The sequence below is a fragment of the Nerophis lumbriciformis genome, linkage group LG01, assembly GCF_033978685.3.
Source record: "Nerophis lumbriciformis linkage group LG01, RoL_Nlum_v2.1, whole genome shotgun sequence".
In the NCBI taxonomy this organism is placed as follows: Eukaryota; Metazoa; Chordata; class Actinopteri; order Syngnathiformes; family Syngnathidae; genus Nerophis; species Nerophis lumbriciformis.
The window spans coordinates 55,004,565-55,027,190 of NC_084548.2; the positions used below are offsets into that span (position 1 = coordinate 55,004,565).

The 22,626-nt window shown below is 38.6% G+C and overlaps 2 protein-coding genes across 4 annotated transcripts; one reads left to right on the plus strand and one right to left on the minus strand.

Moving 5' to 3' along the window:
* The first annotated feature begins 1,653 nt into the window (after positions 1 to 1,653).
* On the plus strand, positions 1,654 to 19,421 carry smc5 (structural maintenance of chromosomes 5). Its single transcript, XM_061987266.2, has 24 exons — positions 1,654 to 1,897; positions 5,134 to 5,275; positions 5,347 to 5,399; positions 5,515 to 5,677; positions 5,766 to 5,900; positions 6,029 to 6,169; positions 6,245 to 6,406; positions 7,241 to 7,312; positions 9,288 to 9,543; positions 9,631 to 9,785; positions 11,853 to 11,966; positions 12,557 to 12,651; positions 12,733 to 12,865; positions 12,945 to 13,118; positions 13,252 to 13,421; positions 13,529 to 13,652; positions 16,126 to 16,248; positions 16,343 to 16,468; positions 16,567 to 16,662; positions 16,995 to 17,099; positions 17,203 to 17,322; positions 17,500 to 17,679; positions 19,072 to 19,167; positions 19,257 to 19,421. Exons 1-24 carry the CDS (start codon positions 1,749 to 1,751, stop codon positions 19,389 to 19,391), a joined length of 3,219 nt encoding a protein of 1,072 aa, XP_061843250.1. The 5' UTR covers positions 1,654 to 1,748; the 3' UTR covers positions 19,392 to 19,421.
* cfap276 (cilia and flagella associated protein 276) lies at positions 15,154 to 21,785 on the minus strand. Of its 3 annotated transcripts, none has more exons than XM_061987339.1 (4): positions 21,619 to 21,785; positions 20,053 to 20,172; positions 19,843 to 19,958; positions 15,154 to 15,587 (listed from the first exon to the last, which is right to left on the minus strand). In XM_061987339.1, exons 1-4 carry the CDS (start codon positions 21,691 to 21,693, stop codon positions 15,488 to 15,490), a joined length of 411 nt encoding a protein of 136 aa, XP_061843323.1. In that variant the 5' UTR covers positions 21,694 to 21,785; the 3' UTR covers positions 15,154 to 15,487. The 3 variants fall into 3 exon arrangements, with proteins under 3 accessions (XP_061843323.1, XP_061843338.1, XP_061843331.1); XM_061987354.1 differs by lacking the exon at positions 15,154 to 15,587 and adding an exon at positions 17,462 to 17,651; XM_061987347.1 differs by lacking the exon at positions 15,154 to 15,587 and adding an exon at positions 19,469 to 19,773.
* Between the last annotated feature and the right edge of the window lie 841 nt (positions 21,786 to 22,626).

Genomic DNA, 22,626 nt, shown 5'->3' on the forward strand with positions numbered 1-22,626 from the left:
TTTGAACGTAACACTCCAATGTCCATTAGTGGAGCTGTACACACTAGGAAGAACAAAGTGATTCAGCACTTTCAAGGAAATTAAAATGAGGAAGTAAGCGGTCTAAAAAATGTTTAAATAAATAAATAAGGTTATTGTAAAGGAAGAAATCACTCTGAAAAAGTCATTCAATTCCTGGGTACAACTTGAGAGTTTTGTCAATTCGCCATGTGTCCAAGAGACACAGAGCATTATAATGACGTTTTCCTCTCTCCATGGTGTGATTACAATATAATGTAACAATATAACAGTGCAAAAAATATCTAGTATAGAGAGAAATTTGAAATAAAAAGTGCATAAGCATATACAATATTTATTTGACAATAAACAACTGCAAACACTGCCACATGTAAGGTGAGGTTGATTTAACGTGATTGTAAGGCAGTGTTTTTCAATCTTTTTTTGAGGCAAGGCATGTTATTTTTCCTTAAAAAATCCCGGAAGCACACCACCAGCAGAAAACGTTAAAAACTAAAATCCACCAGGTTGTCGGGCCTTATTTTGAGTTTGTTGGTGTTTTCCTGTGTAGTGCTTTAGTTTTTGTCTTGCGCTGTTATTTTGGTGGCCCTTCCTGTTTTGTTGGCGTTTTCCTGTAGCAGTTTTATGTCTTCCTTTGAGCGCTATTCCCCACACTTGCTTTGTGTTAGCAATATAAGTTGTTGCTATCCTGCTTTGTGTAGACATTTTTGATTGTCATGTCATGTACGGATGTACTTTGTGGACGCCGTAAGTTTTTGCTGTCGTCCAGCAACCTGTTTCCGTTTACTTGGTAGCCAGTTCAGTTTTACTTTTGTTTTGCATAGCCATCCCTATGCTTCATTGCCTTTTCCTTTTCCTTTTGTTCATATTTGGTTTAAGCATTGCATATCTTTTTACCTGCACGATGCCTCCCGCTGTGGTCTGCATATTGGGATCACAACAAACCATCCTCGTCTCACCCGACACATTCCGACTTTTACATAGCAAACTACCTGTTGCCACATACTGATATGGAGTATTACATGGTTACCCTGCCGAGCTCTACACAGCAAAGACACCAAGTAACGGCACATTATTTGCAGATTATAATTATTGATTTGCAAAAAAAATTTTGGCGACCAATTAGGTGAAGTTGCATTAATTCCCACGGCACACCAGACAATATCTCACGGCACACTAGTGTGCCGCGGCACAGTGGTTGAAAAACACTGTTAAAAATGTAAGGTGTGAAGTTATTGAATGAGAGGAGCAGTTCACTGTGTCTAGTTTATGGGCGCTGTTTTGTATTTTTTCGTACTTATTTTGATTATTATTTCTCAACTGTTTGTAAATGTTGAAATTTAATAAATAAAGGTTTATAAAATAAAAAATAAAAAAAATAAAAAAGTTTATGGGCGAGGAAGACAGACGGGGGTGATTGTTTGAATTTATTTGTGCTGCTATCCTGGCCAGGACCCCTTTATTATAAATCCTAACTGGTCTATTTCCTGGTTTAATAAAGGTCACTAACTATTTCGAAGAGTTAATGAATTTGCATACTCCTAAATTCATAGGAGGCAAAGTATCGCGATACCATACGCGAGTCTTGAAATGACGCCAGTTTGTGTATACACGTGACTCAAACGGGCCAATCACCTTTCAGCTGCGACTAGCTGAGCGGGCTGGGACGAAAGGAGGAAAGCGCATGAGGGTCTGGGTGTTGTGGTCGTCTGGTTCCCGCCATCAACACAATGACAGATATGAGGACAAAACAGAGACTGAGCCATGCTCGGAAAACCTCACAAACCCTGGTCAGTTCAGGCAGCCAGACAAGTGACGCCGGACCAGACGGCTGTTTTGTTGAGGGCGCGATACTTCGCATCGCCATGAAAAACTTCCTGTAAGTTGCTGTTAACAAACTGTTAAACTTGAAAGTGAAAGATAAGTGCTGTCACTTTTATAAACATTTGGGAAGTCAACTATTCTGCTCGCAGAAACATCACAGTACATTAGCTTGTGCTGGTTAAAAATGCCTTTATCCACGGTAACAAACATTACTTGTTAGCCCTCCGGTGACTAGCTAACGAGGTGCAGTTGAAATGCGCATGCGCACTTCATAAACGTAAACTATCGTGTGACGAGACAATTGCTTACCATTTGTGCACTTTATACAGTAGTGAAGTGAATTATATTTATATAGCGCTTTTTCTCTGGTGACTCAAAGCGCTTTACATAGTGAAAGTAAACAAAAACAGAATGCTGGACGACAGCAAAGACTTACAGCATGTGGAGCAGCAGATGGCGTCCACAAAGTACACCGTACATGACATGACAATCAACAACAAGTCCAGCGATGCTTGATATCTTCAAAGAAAAGCAAAGGTGTAATTTACTTCAGCTTTGCAACATCCACAAAGGCTTTTAAAGAGAATCCATTATTTAAAAAAAACAAACTCACAAGCGCATCTAAAACGGAATATATATTTTTAAGTCAAGTCAAACTTTATTTATATAGCACATTTAAACAACCAAAGTGTTGCACTTGGCACATGAGACAATAAAACCATCAAAACAGTGAATAATACAATAAACCATAATAGGATGCCAGCAAATGTTTGTTAAAACTGTTGAGGTAAAACCATAGTGCTATTTGCAGAATGCTAGTGAAAATAGATGTGTTTTTAGCAAATTTTTATTTAGTTCTAGTATTTGTGCAGACCTAATGTGCGGCGGCGGATTGTTCCATAATTTGGGGGCAGCCACAGAGAAGGCTATGTCCCCTCTAGAGCTGCAACTAACGATTAATTTGATAATCGATTAATCTGTCCGATTGTAGCTGAGATAGGCTCCAGCGCCCCCCGCGACCCCAAAGGGAATAAGCGGTAGGAAATGGATGGGATGGATGGATTAATCTGTCGATTATTACTTTGATTAATAATCGGATAAAAGAGACAAACTACATTTCTATGCTTTCCAGTATTTTATTGGGGGAAAAAAACAGCATACTGGAACCATACTTATTTTGATTATTGTTTCTCAGCTGTTTGTACATGTTGCAGTTTATAAATAAAGGTTTATAAAAAAATAAAAATAAAAAATTGCCTCTGCGCATAGCATAGATCCAACGAATCGATGACTAAATTAATCGCCAACTATTTTTATAATCGATTTTAATCGATTAGTTGTTGCAGCCCTAGTCCCCTCTAATGCTTAGTCTAGAGTCTGGGATTGACAGGATCTTTTTTTTTTTATCCGTGCGAATGAAAACACCAGAGATGGGAAGATTAACCAGTTTTTGATCGAACCGCAGACTATGCGACCGCGTTACTAGAGCAGCTTTAAATCGCTGTGGTTTATGGGGAATGTATCAAATACATTCAATTTTGGTGTATTTTAACAAAAAAATTAAGTGTGTTTTTAAATTATTTTTAGTCGACACGGCAAGAATTGTGGGTAGGCCCGCATACGTAACTAGGGATGTCCCGATACAACTTTTTCACTTCGGATACGATACCGATATTGTCGCCTTGAGTATTGGCCGATACCGATATCAATAAGATACGATATGGGCACGAATCATACATATATTTATTCCTTATTTTGTTGTGTGGAATGTTAGAAAAGGCTTGATAAAGTGATGTTACTGTTACTGATGTTGTAGTGTTAAAACAGTAAACAATAGTCAGCAAGAGTAGGTATAGGAAAAACTGACCCATTTATTATTAACCAATTGGTTACATACATTTTAACCTTCAACATAAGAGTGTTACCTCAACAAATCCAATAAAAACAAAATGTTATATTTAAAGTGCAAAATAACCACTAATACCAACATAATTATACAATTGAATAGAATAAATTAAAAATAAATTAGAAGACTAAATTAGAAAAATAACCTAAATAAATCCAATAAAAAAAAAAAAAAAACGTTTTAAAGTGCAAACAATTCAAGTTCACTTCAGTTATTTTTTTACTGTCAGCATATGTTGGATAGTATAGTTTTGTCTACAATGTAGTGGCGGCTAGGAATAATGTAGCGAGGTTTGAGGTGCTCCATTAAGCGTTTAAACCCGACATTACTCACCACAGACAGGGGCTGGTCATCAACCACAATAAACTGGGCTATCTTTTCTGTTATGGCCATTGCCTTTTTGCTGTCCCGTGGTAGTTTGTCACGTCTTGCAAAGCTTTCGGCCAGCGTGGGTTGCTGAAGCGAGCCAGAGGTTTGTTGCTTCGCCTTGCTGCTCTCGCGAAAATCCTCATGTTCTTTTTTGTGGTGTTTTTTCAAATGTGCGATGAGGTTGCTTGTATTGAACCTTCCCGGTTCTGTCCCTCCACGGGACACTTGCGCCTGACAAATGTTGCATTTAGCGGCAACGTCTTTGTCCGAGTTTATGTTCAAATACTTCCACACAGCCGACATCACTACACTTTGCTGCAAGCATACGCGTTGTCGTTGTTGTGATCACGTGGGCTGTGCATGCTGGATCAAAGACGCTCTTCTTCCGCGGCCGGCACCAACGTTAATTAAGGGGCATTGCCGCCACCTACTGTGTTGGAGTGTGATCAAACCAGAGTCACCTATTATAGACGTGCTGCAGCGGTAAATGGACAGCTTATATCGGAGCGCTTATATCGGAGTTTTTAGATTCAGTCCGATAAAATCCGATATTCACTTTTTTGGCTAATATCGGACTGATTTCTGATATCAATATCGGATCGGGACATCCCTATACGTAACAACAACAACAAAGCAAGCATGGATGGGCTTTTAAACATTTACCTCAGCACTTAAAATCTAAGGTTGGACATTTCTATGGGTAGTACAAGAGAAACAGGCATTTAGATCGAGCTAACACTATTTGCAAGATGTACCACACTGCTGTCAAACACACTGATAGTACAACTAACCATTCAACTCACTTGAAATGGCGACATTATCAGCATGAACAAGACGTGATGCATTGTGATCAGGATGTAAATTGGATCTGATCTAATTGCCAATAGATGAAGATGTATCTTAAATGTATACGATCGTTGCTTGTGAGTCAAGATGTATATTTTGCTCCTAAGAAACACCATTGAGTACATCACATGTATTAATATGGTCTTATATATAACTTTATGCTCTGACAGGACATACGACTACGCTGTGGTTCGTCCTGGACCAAACCTGAATATGATTGTTGGGGCTAATGGAACAGGCAAGTCCAGCATTGTGTGTGCCATCTGTCTGGGCCTAGCAGGCAAGACTTCTGTCCTGAGTAGAGGAGAAAAGGTAAAAAGACACTACTGTTTCACCATCAATATTGACCAGTTGCATGGTCACTGTTGACCTTTTTGCCGTAGGTTGGCAGTTATGTGAAACATGGATGCAATAAAGGATCTATTGAAATTGAACTGTAAGTTGTGTTTAGCAGTTTACAAGTGTTATGCTGTGACAAATCAATTGTTTAATTATGATCTGTGAGTAACAACAGTCGTATTGGTGACCACATTAACGCCTTGTTCATTCAGTTTTAGGAGTGATGGAAATGTAGTGATTAATCGAGAGATCATCATGGAAAACAATCAATCCGTGTGGACGCTGAATGGAAAACATTCTAACCAGAAATCTGTTGAAGAAGCGGTCAAGGCTCTACGTATTCAAGTCAGCAACCTTTGCCAGTTCTTGCCACAGGTAAGCTTCTGTCATAGCCACATTGAGCATTTACGACAATATTTGTGTAAGTCCTCCTGAAATTGTGTTGGGGTTTTTTCTGCACAAGGAAAAAGTTGGCGAATTTGCCAAAATGTCTAAGATTGAGTTGCTGGAGGCAACTGAGAAGTCTGTGGGTCCACCGGAGATGTACGAATATCACTGCGAGCTCAAAAACTTTCGCACAAAAGAACGAGAACTAGAGGTGAACATGGAGCTGTTAATTATGAAAAAATGTTTTGTCAAAATAATCCATAACCATATACTGTAATACCATGTAAACGTGTTACTTTTGCTATTATGAATGACTGTCTTCTTTTTTTTTAAATTTAGAATGTTATTAAGGAGAGGAACAGTTATTTGGAGAAGTCAAAGCAGAGAAACGAGCGAAATAAACACGATGTAAACCGTTATTATGAAAAGAAGAGGCATCTGGATGTGATTGAGTTGCTTGAGAAAAAGAAACCGTGGGTGGTAAGTGGCTGAAATTAATTTGGTGCCCATCAGAGAATAAAATCCTTATGACTGTAGTGTTCCCTCTGCTTGTAGGAGTATGAAACCACCCGCAAGGATCTTGAAGATGTGAAGAAGGAACGAGACCAGGTTAAAAAGCAGCTCACCGCCCTGAAACAGGCCCAAGTGCCCATGTTGACAAAGCTCCAGTCCATTGAAGAGCAGCTGAAGCCCACTGAAACACAAATGAAGGAAAAGGTTGGCACTCTTCTGTATCAAAGTTCATTAATGTGCACGACAGAACACTTAAATGTTTGCAAATAACAGTATATTCGTCACTCGCTACATCGTGCTTCAAATATTGCGGCTTAATTTATTTTCTTTTATAAAGCATATTCTATCTTATTTTTCCCCAAATTAATAATTTTCAAGCATGTACATTGCTAAATGAACTAAAAAATATCAGTACTACACTAGTATTGGCCACTGAAAGAGACTGATTGGCTAAGCCTTAGGCAAAATTACCTTATTGGATTAAAAGAGTGTAAGGTGACTAAAGGGTGTTATTTCATGTCTCGAAGGCCCTTGAGATATTGAAAAACATGTTTAGAAGGTAACACGTTTTTAATACTCTTGAAAATATGCAATTTATATTTAAGAAATTAGTTGGGACCAATTAAACGCGATACACAAGCGATTACTGTATCTTTTTTCAACTACTACAGCAATGCCATATTTTTTGTCTGAAATTCTTCTCCCCATACACATTTAGTTTTTTGTCCCTAAAATTGAGCTGTTAAAAACTCTGGCTAAAGTAGAGATTTTTTTTTAATTATAACATTAGGGTTGTCATTAGAAATTAGTGACATTAAGTTAGATTACGTTAAGAGTTTTTGTTTCATTTTGTGCAGCCGAAGACGTGTGTGTGGGCCCTAGAACATGCACAGGTGTTTAACAATATGTTCCTGGGTTAGATAACTGTGCTGATTTTTAAGATTGTGCACACGTCATGTAATTGTAGGCGTTATGATGCGCAACCAAGTCAGCTGTGGTTGCTTTTTCTAGATTGACTATATTAAATTTATTTTTCAGAGTTCTGCAATCAAAGACGCCTCCCTGAGTTGTAAACAGAAACAGGATCAGTTGGATCGAATCCACAAAGAGGTGAGATACAAATCCTATACCATAATTGACTTGAATGTAAGACGACTCCTATTTTTAATAGAGACCTATGATGAATTTTGTCTTTTTATGATATACAAATTTCACAAAGTTGGATACTCTTGTTAAACAATGCCAAAGCGTCAAATTGTAATGTTCATGCATTTTGGCATGTGTTTGCACACAGTTTTGCAACAGGCTATGTTGTGACGCACAGTGAGGTGGACACTCTTACTTACTTTCTTAATCCTCTTCACACTTTGCAGTGTATAGTGCATCCACAGCTGAACGCCAGTTTCTTCTGTTCTGGGCAAATCTCCTTGGGCTGTTCTGTGTCTGGTTGATTAGTTTCATTTTGTGGTCTACTGTTCTTCTCCATGTACCCTTTGGTCTTCCTCTCTTTCTCTGCCCTCGTGGTGTCCAACCCTAAACCAGAAAAAAAATCCTATTGGGATTAAAAACCTTTTTCTTGAAAGGTATGTGTAATGTAATTGCAAAACATTTAAGTGACTGGGTGGACATCGAGTAAATCAGCGATTGGAGAGTTTGTGTTCGCTGACAAGCCTATCACTGAATTTATGTTTTATCATAATATCATATCAACAACATGACTGCAAATTGTTCGTTGCTTCTCTTGGACTGCTTTGGTATGTGTGTACGCATTCTCTGTGCATACGTATTGATGATTGACAGGCTGAGTGACCGCCGTTAACACCAATGATTTTATTCGGGACGGTAACATTTTTTTACTACACAAACTTAGTGATTATAAAAAATATAGACCTTTTTAACACAAATGTGTTCTTTTAAACCACTAATGGTAACACAAGCTAGCCATTGATGGGTTTCTTATAATTTTTGCTGTAAAAAATTTAATTGTGAGCAAGTTGCAAACAGCCCCTTTAATTATCGAACATTTGTAGGTTTGGATCAGAGGTATGTCGTGAGTTTGTAAAGCTCTTTGAGACATTATATACATAAAACATTTTGATTGATTGATTTTATAACATTTGTTATGACACAAAAGCACACACTCCATGGTGGTAAAATAAGTGTAAAAGGTAAAAAAACAAAATAAAATAAAAACAGTATAACGCCGCTGCATCTATCAAGATCAGTGGTTTTCCCAACTTTTTTCACTAAGTACCACCTCAGAGAAAACTTGGCTCTCCAAGTACCACCATCATTAACCAACATTAAGATACAGTCGTGTAGTAGACCTAGGTACTCAATAAAAGGCAGAGTTTTTATTTAACACGTATATTTAATATTTTTGGTTTTGGAAGGGACTGCAGATAGGGGCAGAGCCGAAAAAAGAGAGATAGATCAACTAGTCTTAAAAAGGGGTCTATTTTAAAGGCTAGAATAAATAAATGAGTTTTAAGATGGGATTTAAATGCTTTTATTGAGATGGCATCTCTAACGGTTACCGGTAGGGCATTCCAGAGTACTGGAGACCGAATAGAAAACGCTCTATGGCTTGCATACTTTTTTTTGAGTTCTGGGAATTACTAACAAGCCGGAGTTCTTAGAATGCAGATTGCTGGCCGGGACATACTGTATGCTACGATACAATCAGCAATATAGGATGGAGCTGGACCGTTTCGTATTCTATACGTAAGTAGCAAAACCTTAAAGTCGCATCTTAAGTGCACAGGAAGCCAGTGCAGGTGAGCTACTATGACATAATATGATCAAACTTTCTTGTCCTTGTCAAAAGTCTCGCTGCCACATTTTGTACCAACTGGAGGCTTTTAATGCTACACATAGGGAGACCAAAAATAATACAGTAATCGAGACGAGCATGTATTTTTCAGTTCCGTGTCATATTTTTGTCATTGTTCATTTGTATTTTTTATCACAAATATTTAGAAGAAAAACATGCTTTCCCTAGAAATTACACAAAATAAATTGTATGCTTTAACACTTTTCATTCATTGTTGCTATGAACCAATCACGTCACTCTGCCTATCCACAGATCGAACACATAAAACAAACATTTAAAATGAAGCAGACAGAAGAAGAAGATCAGCGGAAGCGCATCAGCAATGCCAAATTAACCATAGAGGACTTGAAAGCCGAGCTCGCCAAAGTCGCCGACCAACCTGACCTCAGTCCAAGGATAAATGCAGTCAACACTGAGCTAAGGCATATCCAGGTTGAGAAGGCAAGGATTGAAGGAGAAAAAGCCCAACTTCGTAGGGAGAAGGACAACCTATTTGCGGAGTTGAAAAGTACATTCTTTTTGGCCACATTTAAATCATCAGAGCACATGTTTACAGTGTCAATTGTGTTTCATGTGATATTGCTGTAATTGACAGTGTTGGAAAGAAAGCTAAGTGACTTGAACAACATGATGAACGCCAAAGAGGAGAAGCTGCGTGGACGCCACAACGACACGTACAAGGCTCTGCAGTGGTTCAGACAGAACAGAAGTCTATTCAGTGGAAATGTTCATGAGCCCATTATGCTTGTGGTGAGTCTGATGCTGCAGATGGCGTCAATGTAATAGTCATGCTGCTGCAGTTGTATACAGGAATATGCACATTTCAGTTTGTATTGCTTTATATCGGACAGTCCTGGCACTGATCGGTGGTCTAGTACACACATGGGGTCTGGTGTTCTTATTGCTGACAATAATTGCCAATCCTTGAGACATGCAAGATGTATGTGTCTTCCCATTGCGACCTGGGGGGTATTGCAGGAAGCAGGTTCAGTAAAAATTCTGACTATGTAAACTCTGAGATAAGGGAAATTAAGAGTTTTCCTATCCAAACGAGGTAAGCCAAACTCAGTTACCAAAGATTTTCTTAAACAAACCCTGAATAGTTTCAAGTCTTCTCCCTCCTGATAAACATGAGGCAAGTTGTCAGACATGAAGTGTTTACTTTGTAACTAGTAAATGCTTAAAATAAAAGTTATTCATGAATATTTTTTATACTGTTTTTATTAAAATCTGTCCTCTCCAGCCACTCAGGAAAGTCATATTGTTGATGTAGACTACTGATTGTGATCACAGCTACAGAACGGCTTGCCAACCTATTCAACTTTAACTGTGCCCGGCGGGAGGCACAGATTCACTTAAAGTAAGTGAAACGAAAGTGCCAAAAAGCCGGGGGCCAACTAGCTAAATACTAGCTCAAAGCTGTTGCCTAGCAACCCAAAGCTAAACAACAAAAGGGAAACAGTTGGACATATTTTAAACACTTCTGACCTCACAAGCGATCTACAAGAAAGGCTGACACAGCTCTGGCTGTATGTGGTATGTGAAAAAAAATGCAGACACTAACAACATCAACAGTTTCACTTCGCTGCTGAGCAACCATGAGCATGACAAGAAGCGGTAAAAGAGGTGGAACTGGACTTAAAAGTGTTACCGTAATAAGAAGTCTACAAAACAATGTAAATGAGACTCGAAGCAATGTCGACAATCTTCAGGAACAGATTATCAATGGTGTAAACATCTCCAAAACCAGATTATCAAAGACAGAAAATAATCTTGTAATGATCTGATGGAATCAGTTTAGATTTTATTCCATATTAATCCTCCATTTTTTTTAACATGTTAAAAAGAAACATGAATACACTTTAAATCAACTAAGATTTGCATTCAAATTCATGCATTGACTGGTAGTATTTGTGTGTCAATTCAGTCCAATATTATTTTACGGGCTTCACGGTGGCAGAGGGGTTAGTGCATCTGCCTCACAATACGAAGGTCCTGAGTAGTCTTGGGTTCAATCCCGGGCTCGGGATCTTTCTGTGTGGAGTTTGCATGTCCTCCCCGTGACTGCGTGGGTTCCCTCCGGGTACTCCGGCTTCCTTCCACTTCCAAAGACATGCACCTGGGGATAAGTTGATTGGCAACACTAAAAAATTGGCCCTAGTGTGTGGATGTGAGTGTGAATGTTGTCTATCTGTGTTGGCCCTGCGATGAGGTGGCAACTTGTCCAGGGTGTACCCCGCCTTCCGCCCGATTGTAGCTGAGATAGGCTCCAGCGCCCCCCGCGACGCCAAAGGGAATAAGCGGTAGAAAATGGATGGATGGATGGATTATTTTACTATATGAAGGGACAAGCGGTTGAAAATGGATGGATGGACTTTTTAAAGAAATTATTTTTCACCATAAACATGCATTAACACTTTCAGTTCCATCTGGGTAAAGATAGATGGCCTTTTCTGTCCATAGTTGCAATGGTTAATTGTATAATCAGCGCTTTATTGATCGTGGTTTTATATTGTGGTCAACATACTCAGGATTGATTGAACTGATTCAGATCGGCTGTTCTGCACCTTAACATTTAGAGTTTCCCATCTTAGGGTCGAACAACTCAGACTGTAAGTTTAAACACCGTGTTTGTTGAACCTCTACTTAGAATACCCCACAGTTTTTCTGTGCGTGCATTTAGTCTTGATATGTTGCTGAGATGAGGATCCTTAGTGGTGTAATAGTACACAATTCACCATTTCATGGCATATGTATTGTACTCTATACAATATATTCATATTAATATTTTTTTGTTATTTATTTTTGCTTTTTCAGATCAACATGAGAGATCATCGCTTTGCGAAGTATGTGGAGACCCACATCTCCTTTAATGACTTGCGGGCATTTGTCTTCCAGAGGAAAGATGACATGGAAAAATTCATGATGGAGGTGAGAATGGTTTAGATTATGGGAGCTATGGTAATTAATTAAAAGTAGGTCTGTCAAAAATGATTAATCACAAAATAATATCACATCAATCAAGTATATATACGCAGATTAATCAAGCAATTTAGTTTGAGCTTTAACAATTCCTTTCCTGAACCACGGGTGGTTACCTAAAAGGCTGTGCAGGTTGTTCTATGGTCATTGATCAAGGCAGTGCAAAGTTGAGTGAGGAGACTGACTGGTGTGCTCAGTGGCAAATGTCACTTCAAAATAAACACTGACTGGGTGTAAGATAAAACTGGTACCAAGGTTTGAGCAAGTACATGATGTGCATTCAAGTAAAACATTAAGATAAAATAAAATAAAAATCCTTTATGACATGTTGATGATTAAGTTCCATTTGTGTCTAAATATTGGTATATTTTTTCATGTTCATTTAAATTTAGCAAGCAAGTAATAACCTGTGATTAATCATTAATAATACAAAGGTGTGATTAATCTGATGAAAAAATGTAATCATATGCCACCACTAATTATAAGCAAACTGAATGGGAAGAGAGTACCGAATTTTAACTGAATATTCCTGCCCCCAGGTCCGTGACAAATTGAACTTGAGGGTCAATTCTATTTTTGCTCCTCCGGAGTCGTGTTCGGGACGTCCTCCATCACGGAATATTGAGTCTTTGAGGTAAGAGATTTAACATTATCTGTAATAATTTTTTGTGTCTTACTGCCTTGCCTTACTAACAATTTTTCATTATCTTTGCAGGCGTTTCGGTTTCTTCACCTTTCTTAGAGAGATGTTCGACGCCCCCGATGAGGTGATGAGTTACCTGTGCCATCAGTATAAAGTGCATGATGTACCTGTGGGCAATGAGCAGACCAAAGCCATGATTAAAACGGTATGCTTGTCATTCCCCAAAAATAAATGTAGCAGCAGATGAAAGCCAGTAATTACTGTGCTATTTTGACATTTTACAGGTGATTGAGGAGCCCTACCTTAAGGTGTTGTACACAACAGATGAGAGGTACACAATAAAGAGGTCCTTCTACTCCAAGAAGATAAACACAAGTAACACACCAATATATCCCTCCCAGTATCTTAACATCACTGTGGATGCTGAAGGGAAACAGCAGGTGGAGCAGCAGATAAAAGTGAGCTGCAGTTGGAATGGCCTGACTTTTTTTTTTTTTTCCAAATTGATTTTGTGTTGTCCCCCATATGGCATTAAACATCATAGGTAGGTTTCTTATAAAACAATGTGTTGTTTATCCTCCCTGCATGCAGGTCATCCAGTCAAGATTAAGAGACATTGATGAGATTTTAAAGACGATGCAGAAAGAATCGTCGTCACTGGATCGCCGTGACAACGAGCTGTTATCCGAAAAGAAGGAACTCTTGGAATTAAATGGCAAAAAGAGACAACTACAGCAGAAAATCAACACCAAACAGGACAGGTGTTATTGAACCCATTATGCAGACTTTGTGATTATATATAAATGAAGATTCTAGCAGATACTGTATGTGAGGACTTGTCTGACAGACTATTTCCATGTGTTGTTAGACTTAGGCAGATGGAGCAAGGTGGAATTGATCTGAAGAAGATTCAGGAGGAAACTAAGGAGAAAATTGCTGCTGCCAATTCCCGAAAGACATCTGTAGTTGCTGGTTTAATGGCACAAATGAAGGTAAAGTGTCCAGTTATTTGTTTATGTCCAACTTCCTGTCTACAGCTATTTACAGATCAGCCACGGTGAACAGAAGCATTTTATTGCTGGGTTGCAACCACATGTCCTAGAGCGGGGCTATTCAACTGGTGTTTCGGGGGCCAAATCTGGCCCGGGAATTACTTCACTCTGGCTCAAAAGTTCAGATGAAAGCTTGTTAGAGACTAATATTTTTGCAGCAAATTCATAAAATCACTAGCACATTCCTCTTGTATAGAGGAACTTTGACCACAGTAAACACAGTGGCCGGTCTTTACATTGAAATGTTTCACCTCCTAAAGACCAGCATCCATTGTCGTGGACATGTAGGCCATGTCCACACGAACACGGATAGTTTCAAAACAATCTCCATTCACAGAGCTGTTGTTTCTAAACTGTCTCTGTCTACACGCAAATGCATACACCTGCTGTCATGCACATTTTGTCCAATCAGAAGCCTGGAAAAGCAGCAGACGCCGACTTGATAGCATTACACCCCTGTCATTATGTTTATTTTGATATACCAGACATACAATGGCAAGTACATTATCTTTTTAACCAGCCTGCACTTACAGAGCCCCGGGAACTGTATGAATCTTTTAAAAAGTGTCTGAATTGCGCAGATGTGCCTGTGCTGCTGAAACGCAACACTCGTGGAACTATAACATGTTTAATCAGCATCATGGTGATATATTACACACACTAACAAGGAGCCAAGGAAACCTCTTGAATGTTGAGTGCCTAAAGCGAAAGGAAGTGTGTGTTCCGCTGGAAAACTCTTGTGAAATTATAACACATTTAATCATCTATATATATTACATGTGAAATAAAGTGTTTATTGTCTTTAACATCAGTACACACTAACAAGGAGGTAGGATACATCATGTTTTTGTTTTTTTAGTCACTCGGGCGTGCCCGGCTACATTTACACAATAGGAACCAACACATAAGTTAACTCTGTGATCTGTCCTTAAAAAGGGATGGAAAAACATGAAATAATGTTGCACCTTTCTTATGACAAAAAAGCAAAATGTCATGGTTGTCAAAGTTGTCCCATTAGTTGCTGATCCGACAGCGATTGTATTCAAAACAGCTGGCGGTCATTGGAGCTGACGGGAGTGTCTCAGCGTCTTTCAAAGCCCATTTTGATGCGTCTTTTCATCAATGTAGAGTGAAAATAGTACAATGTTTAAGTTCAAACATACAATAACTCTTCTTGAGTTTAAAGCCAGCAAGGCAGTTTTGTTAACCCTACTGGAATTGACTGTGCACAATCATCAGATGAGTACAAATATCTGTGTGAGCCGTGTACATGCATATGCTGAGCAGGGATTTTTGAAACCTCTTCACTTTGGCCATTCTTTGCAAGTGTGTGCGTTAAGGACACATATGCGTTTGTGTGGACATGAGGCCTATACGCAGAGATAAGTATGCATTTATTAAGTATCCGTGTTCGTGTGGACATGGCTTTATACAGTTATTTGCACAACGGCGCAATTTTTTCTGAAATGTGTAACTCTGACAAAAGAAATAGACCAAAACCAAATGAGCACTACAAATGATTCTGGTTTTCAAAATAAGTATAATAGTGAATGAAGAAGTTTGGCCCCCATGGTTTTTAGCTTTCTGGAAATGGGGCCCTTAGAACAAAAATGCAGCGTTACACAGTGTAGCGATTGTACTTGCGTGAAAAAGTCCTTCAATGTGCAATACATTTGCATGTTCTCTGGATTCATACACACGTGTAGATGCAGGAATGCATGACTTACACTCGGGAGGCAACACTAAATTGGCCGTAGTGTGTGAATGTTGTCTGTCTATCTGTGTTGGCCATGCGATGAGGTGGCGACTTGTCCAAGGTGTACCGCGCCTTTCGCCCGAATGCAGCTGGGATAAGCTCCAGCCACTTCTGTGATCCTGAGAGAGACAAGCGGTAGAAAATGGATGGATGAAGCACGTCTCACACTCGACGGAAAAGTGTTTCAAGACTCTACTTGGCGCTTTGTCTAGCTGTTAGTCCTGCTAGCGTGACTCCAAGAAGGCAAGCAGCTGTGCAGGCATCCACACCCGTTATCATTTAATAACGCACGCTGAGAACCCCACTGAAATGAAATGGGGCAACCAGCTGCAAAGCTCGGTAAAATTCAGTTCATGCTGTCGGGCGAGGTAGTTGGTGCGGTAATGGAGCTTTGCCCATACACAATGACCTCTGGCGTGAGCGAAAGGCGCTTCACAGGGCATCAAGATAAGCCTGCTTTCCTGCTCCCATGACTGTGAAAATGCTTGATTTGATATGCAGCAGAGCGTACTTTTTAAATGATTACCTTCGTTTAAATCGTACCAGCTAAAACCGAGATTGTGATTAAAATCTGATTAATTGTGCGGCCATAGTTCACTGTCAGTGTCAGAAAAGTTTTTTGACCCAAGTGTTTATCATGTGCTTGCCGTCCTCCAGCTGAGAGCCAAGCTTACAATGGATAAGGTATACTTGGCTTTGGAGAGTGTGGGGCTCTTCGCAGAGAAGACTAAGCTGGAGAACGATTGTAGAGAAGGCGCCAGTGGACTTAAAGGCACTGATGTAAATATTTTAACTCTGTTTTGATAAGCAGCAGGATGGCATTCATGCTACTTGAGTACTCATCATCCTCTCACTTTTATCCTTGTGTTTGTAGCAAAAATACAGCTGCCTGGAGGAGAGGAAGGTCCTGCTCACAGAACAATGCAAAGGCTTGCTCAAGAGAGCAAAATCAATTTGTACAATGAAGCCTGATGAAGCGTTGCCCCAACACCTGAAAACTGTCAGTGGTCATTATTTAGTTTGACCATTTCTGTGAAAAATTGTGCTGGTCATGTGAATCCATTTAAGTGTTACCGGTACTTCTTTTTGTTGATACAGGCTTTCAGTAAGCTACCTGACATGCTGGACGAGTTGGACGCCATGTTGAATGAAGAACGGTCCAGAGCTGAATGCTTTACGGGGCTCAGTAAAACTGTAAGATCCCCTGAAATTCAGCTAATTGTTTTTGTTTTCGTGGTATTTGTGTGGTTCTGCCTACAGACAGGCTCCTTATTAATATCCAAATCACTCCGTAAAAAGTTTTCAAATGAGGTCAACCAGCGTCACAGAACAGATAATTTTTTACTGCGAGCATCCACTCTCTCACAGTAAAATACTGTCAACAATAGTAGATGTAACGATAACGATATGACATTATTCTAGACTCACAGTCAAAGAAGATTGCTGATGGCATGCTTCAGTTATTTATACTCATTAATTACTCATAACGTTTTGTGCTGGTCTTTTGGTTTATTTTTGTGTTAAAGGTTGTTCACGAGTACAAAAAGCGGGAACAGGAAATTAAACAGCTTGAACAGGAGCTGAACGAGAAGAATGTTGCCTTAACTGCTTTCAGACAAAACATATCAGAGGTATAACACAGGTCACTATAATACATGGTGTTAGTGGTTGACAGCACTCTATTAGAAGACTGAACTGTATGCAGTGCTTTAATGTGTGTGTGTGTTTTCACAGGCTAAAGAACGCTGGATCAACCCTCTGAAGCAGCTTGTGGAACAGATTAACAGCAAATTCAGTGATTTCTTTTGCTCCATGCAGTGTGCAGGAGAGGTGGATCTCCACTTTGAGAATGAGGTAACACTAGAGCATGCATGATTCCATCTGTAATTCCACCTCCATGCAGTAATAGAGTAGAGGTGTCAAATTATTGCGTTAATGGTTGTGTCCCCACCACATTTACGCAAAATACACGGAAATTACGCAGGCACCAAAGTTTAGCCATTTTTAAAAACTTTTTATTAATGATTGCAGGAGGAATATGACAAATACGGTATCTGTATACGAGTCAAGTTCCACAACAGTAGTAATCTGCATGAGCTGACAGCCTCCCATCAGAGTGGAGGAGAGCGTAGTGTCTCCACTATGTTGTACCTCATGGCCCTTCAGGAACTCAACCGCTGCCCCTTCAGAGTGGTGGACGAGATCAATCAGGTAACTGCTCATACACGCTCACAAATACATTTCTGCTTTGACGCACCTAATCAATGAATCAATCGTTCACACTGTCTCTGGGCCAGCATTGATTTCACACTTGAACAACTATACTAGCAAGCTATTTAAAGTAGAAGTCTCAAATTGTTGTGTTAATTACGATTAATTAATGATAGTCATATTTAATGCGTTGTTTTTTTTTTTCATGTTAATGTAATTATTTTCAGTCTCTAACGTTACTTTCTCTGTATGGCTGTGAGTTGTCTCGCCCTCTTCTTGTGTTTGACTGAGAGCAACAACATTGCAGCCATGCGGCACAAAGATAATATGGTGAAAAAGAGGTCTCACTTTGTCACATGACTTAGCCGGTAATATTAGCAACTTTTTATTGTGGGGATAGGATGACTTGTCTTAACAAATGTGTAAACTATTCATAAATAACTTAACACCGTATCAGAAGTGTGTTAATGGTTTGTCTAAGTTTGAATGTTGTCTTGTTCTTAGCATAAATGTTTGTTTTTTTGAGAGTAACGTGCATCAATTTATGAGACAAGAAATTACTTCTCTTTTGGATGTTTTTGAACACACATTAAGCTGACTGCATACTTGTTTAACACATTTTTACATCAATACAGTCATATTATTAATGTAATATCATTGTACATTATATTTAAAATCAAAGCACACTATCATAGAGGAGAAAGTTGTTCCAATTGCCAGATGCATGTCTGCCGGTGGACGAAATGAAACCAAAACTCATAAGTACATGTTCTGTCGTTAAATAAGGCTTAGGACATATTATAATGTATGTGTATAAGACATATGTGGTTGACACTCAGGAAAGCCAATTAAAGCCAAAATCTGTTCTGTTTTACAAGTTTAACATGTAATTCTGACAAATATAGATATACGTTTATTTGTTAAATATGTTGTTTTAGACCAATATTGGTAACATGCTAGCACTGTGATTGATGGCTCAGTTGTTTTATTTTATTTAAAAATTATCTGAAGCAGAGAAAAATCAACGATTTCAACATTCCATACTTATTGCTCAGAAAAGTGTGTTTACTGTTTTTGATGTATTAACTCCAACATTTTATATGAATCTGATGTTTTATTTTAGTAAATAAAACACACTGCACTTGTTCTAGTCTGTTAAAAACAATAAATGGCTTCATGAAATTACTTTTTTTTTATTAAATACCTATCTTATTAATAATGTAACAAATTTAAATGAAAATATCTCGAGTCAAGGGCTTTTCTTAACGTTTTAGGCAAGATTAAAAAAGATTAATTACAGATCCTAATTAATAATCGCTTGATAACCCAAATTTAAAGCATCAAAACAGTCATATGTTTCTGACGACTTGTGATGCTGTGTTGTTTGTCTAGGGAATGGATCCTGTAAATGAGAGGAGAGTCTTTGACATCGTCGTTCGCACCGCCTGCAAAGAGAGAACATCCCAATACTTCTTTATAACACCCAAAGTGAGCATTTGATTACTCTGTACTGTACTACAGTATAGTGTTGACCCTTGGTTGTCCTGAAAGTGACATTGTGATGTGTCGACTCGCAGCTGCTGCAGAATCTCAAGTACGCTGAACAGATGACTATCCTTTGTGTCCATAACGGCGCCCACATGCTTCCCCCCAACCAATGGGACGAGGCGGCTTTTATCAGGCGGTGCCTCCGAAGAAAAGCCAGAAACTAATGAATGACACTAACTTTAATGTATTTTTGTCATGCATCTTTAAATAGTTGTAAGAGAATTGGAGGCAAGTATGGCAATTATTTGAAAGAGTGTATTTATTTTAAAGGTTCCTTTGAGATGGGGTAGCTGTTTGAAGGACACACTCAATGTGGGCAGCCAGACAGAGAGAATAAAAAGGTGCCCAGTTTTCATTAGAGCTTTTTTGGACTGATAATTTCTACCCTGACTGTAATCTAAGAAGATCATGGATCGACATCCTGCAGCACTACCTGATCTTCACCTGGAGCTGCAAATGGAGCATTGATGTGGGCGCTCGCATGCTCTCACAGCATTTTAACACCAGTCATTTGTTTTTGAATGCTTGTCTACATTTGTATGGGTCCTGCAAAGGCAGAACAATCCATCAACATTCACTGTAAAGTTGTAGCATCCACTTACAACTCAGGCTCACCTGTTGTCATCACAGATCGTCTCCCTTTGGTATAAAACCTGATTCTTTCTCCAAAACAAGTCTTTGTGTTGGTCAAAGATGGACTTGAGCTGCAAGTCAAGGCTGTCGTGTGGAACCTGATGACAGAAGAGCATTGGTATTTTTTTATTTTGAAAGTTCAGTCTAGTTCCAGACATGAGCCAGTTCAAAATGTAGCTCCATGCAGCTCACCCCGTGCTCTTCATTGTGCATTGCACTTCGCCGGGTGCTCGCCAATGTTGCTGCATCATGGAGGCGCCCCCAGGGTTCTTCCAGTTGGGCTATGTGAGTAGGCTTGTCGTATGTTTGTTTCTGTAAAGGGGAAAACGGAAAACAAATGTGATGGTAATCAAACCGTTCCATATACACATTTATATTTTGGACTTTTATTTATTTTTGTGTATGACCCAATTGTAATATATTATGTTAATAATATTATTAAACTTTCACTGTTAATGACATTGCTGCACATGTTTGTCTCAAATCTTAATCACGGTTCATTACATGTCTTGCATGCCTTGACAAAGATTAGAATACTCATAATATTTTGGTTAACTTTTTTCGCTACATGAAAGGGTTACCTTAGGATAGGAGAGTCATTTAAGTTCTAGAACAGCTGATTTGAATTAGTTCAATCAATCATAAGTATGTTGAGTCACAATAAAAAGCCATTATCAATGGAGCGCTGATTCTACGATTCACCATAGCAACTGGGGACAGAATAGGTCGTCTTTATTTACCCAACTGGAACTAAAAGTGTTTATGGGCTATATATATATATATATATATATATTTTTTTTTTTAGAAAGAAAAGTAATACAGTTAAATGATATGGGGCTAATTACTTTTTGTAATGTATATTTTTCTATTCAGGTGCTTCTGTCGGACCAGAAAATTGTACTACAATCTTTTTTTCTTTCTTTATTTGTCCTGTCCAGCCACTTAGGCAAATCATGTTGTTGATGTCGATGCCCATATCGGGTGTACAGATTTACTTTACAAAAGAGATGTGTTGGATATTTCTCTTGTTGCCCTATTTGTATTTGACTTTATTAAACTAACTAAAATGTAAGATATACTTCTTGAAATAAAAATGTTAAATTTTACCTTTTTTTGGCAGGCCATTTTGTTTATTGTAATTGATATAGTGCACATATATTTATAATGATGAAATACCAAAAAATTGCTTTTTAATAAAATATGTTTATATTTTTAAATTATGACCAAGATCGATTAAATATCTGAAATCAATGTTAAAAAATGTGTACGTTGTGTGCAAACAGGATATACCACATATTGTCAACAATAATTGCAAGTTTTAATTTATTTTTAAGGCAATAACTTTGGTTTCACATCTACTAGTTGCAAAGTCATCCAAAGTCATCATGTCTGACAGCTTGCTTTTGTTTTATCAGGGGGGACGAGTCATAAAAAAACCTGGGGTTTGTTCAAGAAAAGCTGCTAGTGAGCAGGTAAGGTTCACAGCGTAATTACCATGGTAACTGACTCGAGTTTGACTGACCTCTTTGGAACGGAAAACCCTGAATCCCCCTCATTTGCATACTCAAGAGTTTTCACCTAACCAAAATAAAATACAATATCCAGCATGACGATACCGTTATAAGATAATTATCTTTGGACAGGCTTAAGCACAAAAATAGCACAAGCAAGTGTGTTCATAATTGAGACTAAGTGGGTGGCAAAAAAAAAAAAAAACCTTAACTGGAAGTCTCATACTTTACTTTTAGCTCGACTAACCTGTTGTGGTCTATAGCCGCCCAGAGTGAAGTCGTTCTCTAGTTTCGGAAAGGGGAATGGATCACGGTTCGACATATTTAAAATGCAGCCATTCCGTTGTTGTCACTGCAGCCTTAAAGTTAATTGTGTTTACCACCTGGTGTCCGTGGTGACATGAAACTTCCGCTAAGGCGTTTCGCAATAAAAGCGAAGGGATGATTTAATCTGTGTAGTTTTAGTAGGGATGTCCGATAATGGATTTTTGCCGATATCCTATATTCCGATATTGTCAAACTCTTTAATTACAGATACCGATATATACAGTCGTGGAATTAACACATTATTATGCCTGATTTGGACAACCAGATATGGTGAAGATAAGGTACTTTAAATTTTTTTTAATAAAATAAAATAAGACAAATAAAGTAAAAACATTTTCTTGAATAAAAAAGAAAGTAAAACAATATAAAAAAAGTTACATTGAAACTAGTAATTAATGAAAAAGAGTAAAATTAACTGTTAAAGGTTAGTACTATTAGTGGACCAGCAGCATGCACAATCATGTGTGCTTACGGACTGTATCCCTTGCAGACTGTATTGATCAGTATTGACATATAATGTAGGAACCAGAATATTGATAACAGAAAGAAACAACCCTTTTGTGTGAATGAGTGTAAATGGGGGAGGGAGGTTTTTTGGGTTGGTGCACTAATTGTAAGTGTATCTTGTTTTTTATGTTGATTTAACAAAAAAAAACGATACCGATAAAAAAACCCGATACCGATCATTTCCGATATTACATTTTAACGCATTTATCGGCATCTCTAATTTTTAGTGTTTTTTTTTATCGCGTCGTACAATGGCTTAAACTAAATGTAGTGTGGCTTATTCAACAGTGACTCATCCAAAGCCCAGCAGTATGTTTGCAGAGAGGGGAGGCCGCACCTCCAGCACCTGAGGGCGCAGGTCGACCGCCTCCTCCTCCATCTCCATCACTTGAGTCCTGACAGGAGGCGGCCATGCAGCGAG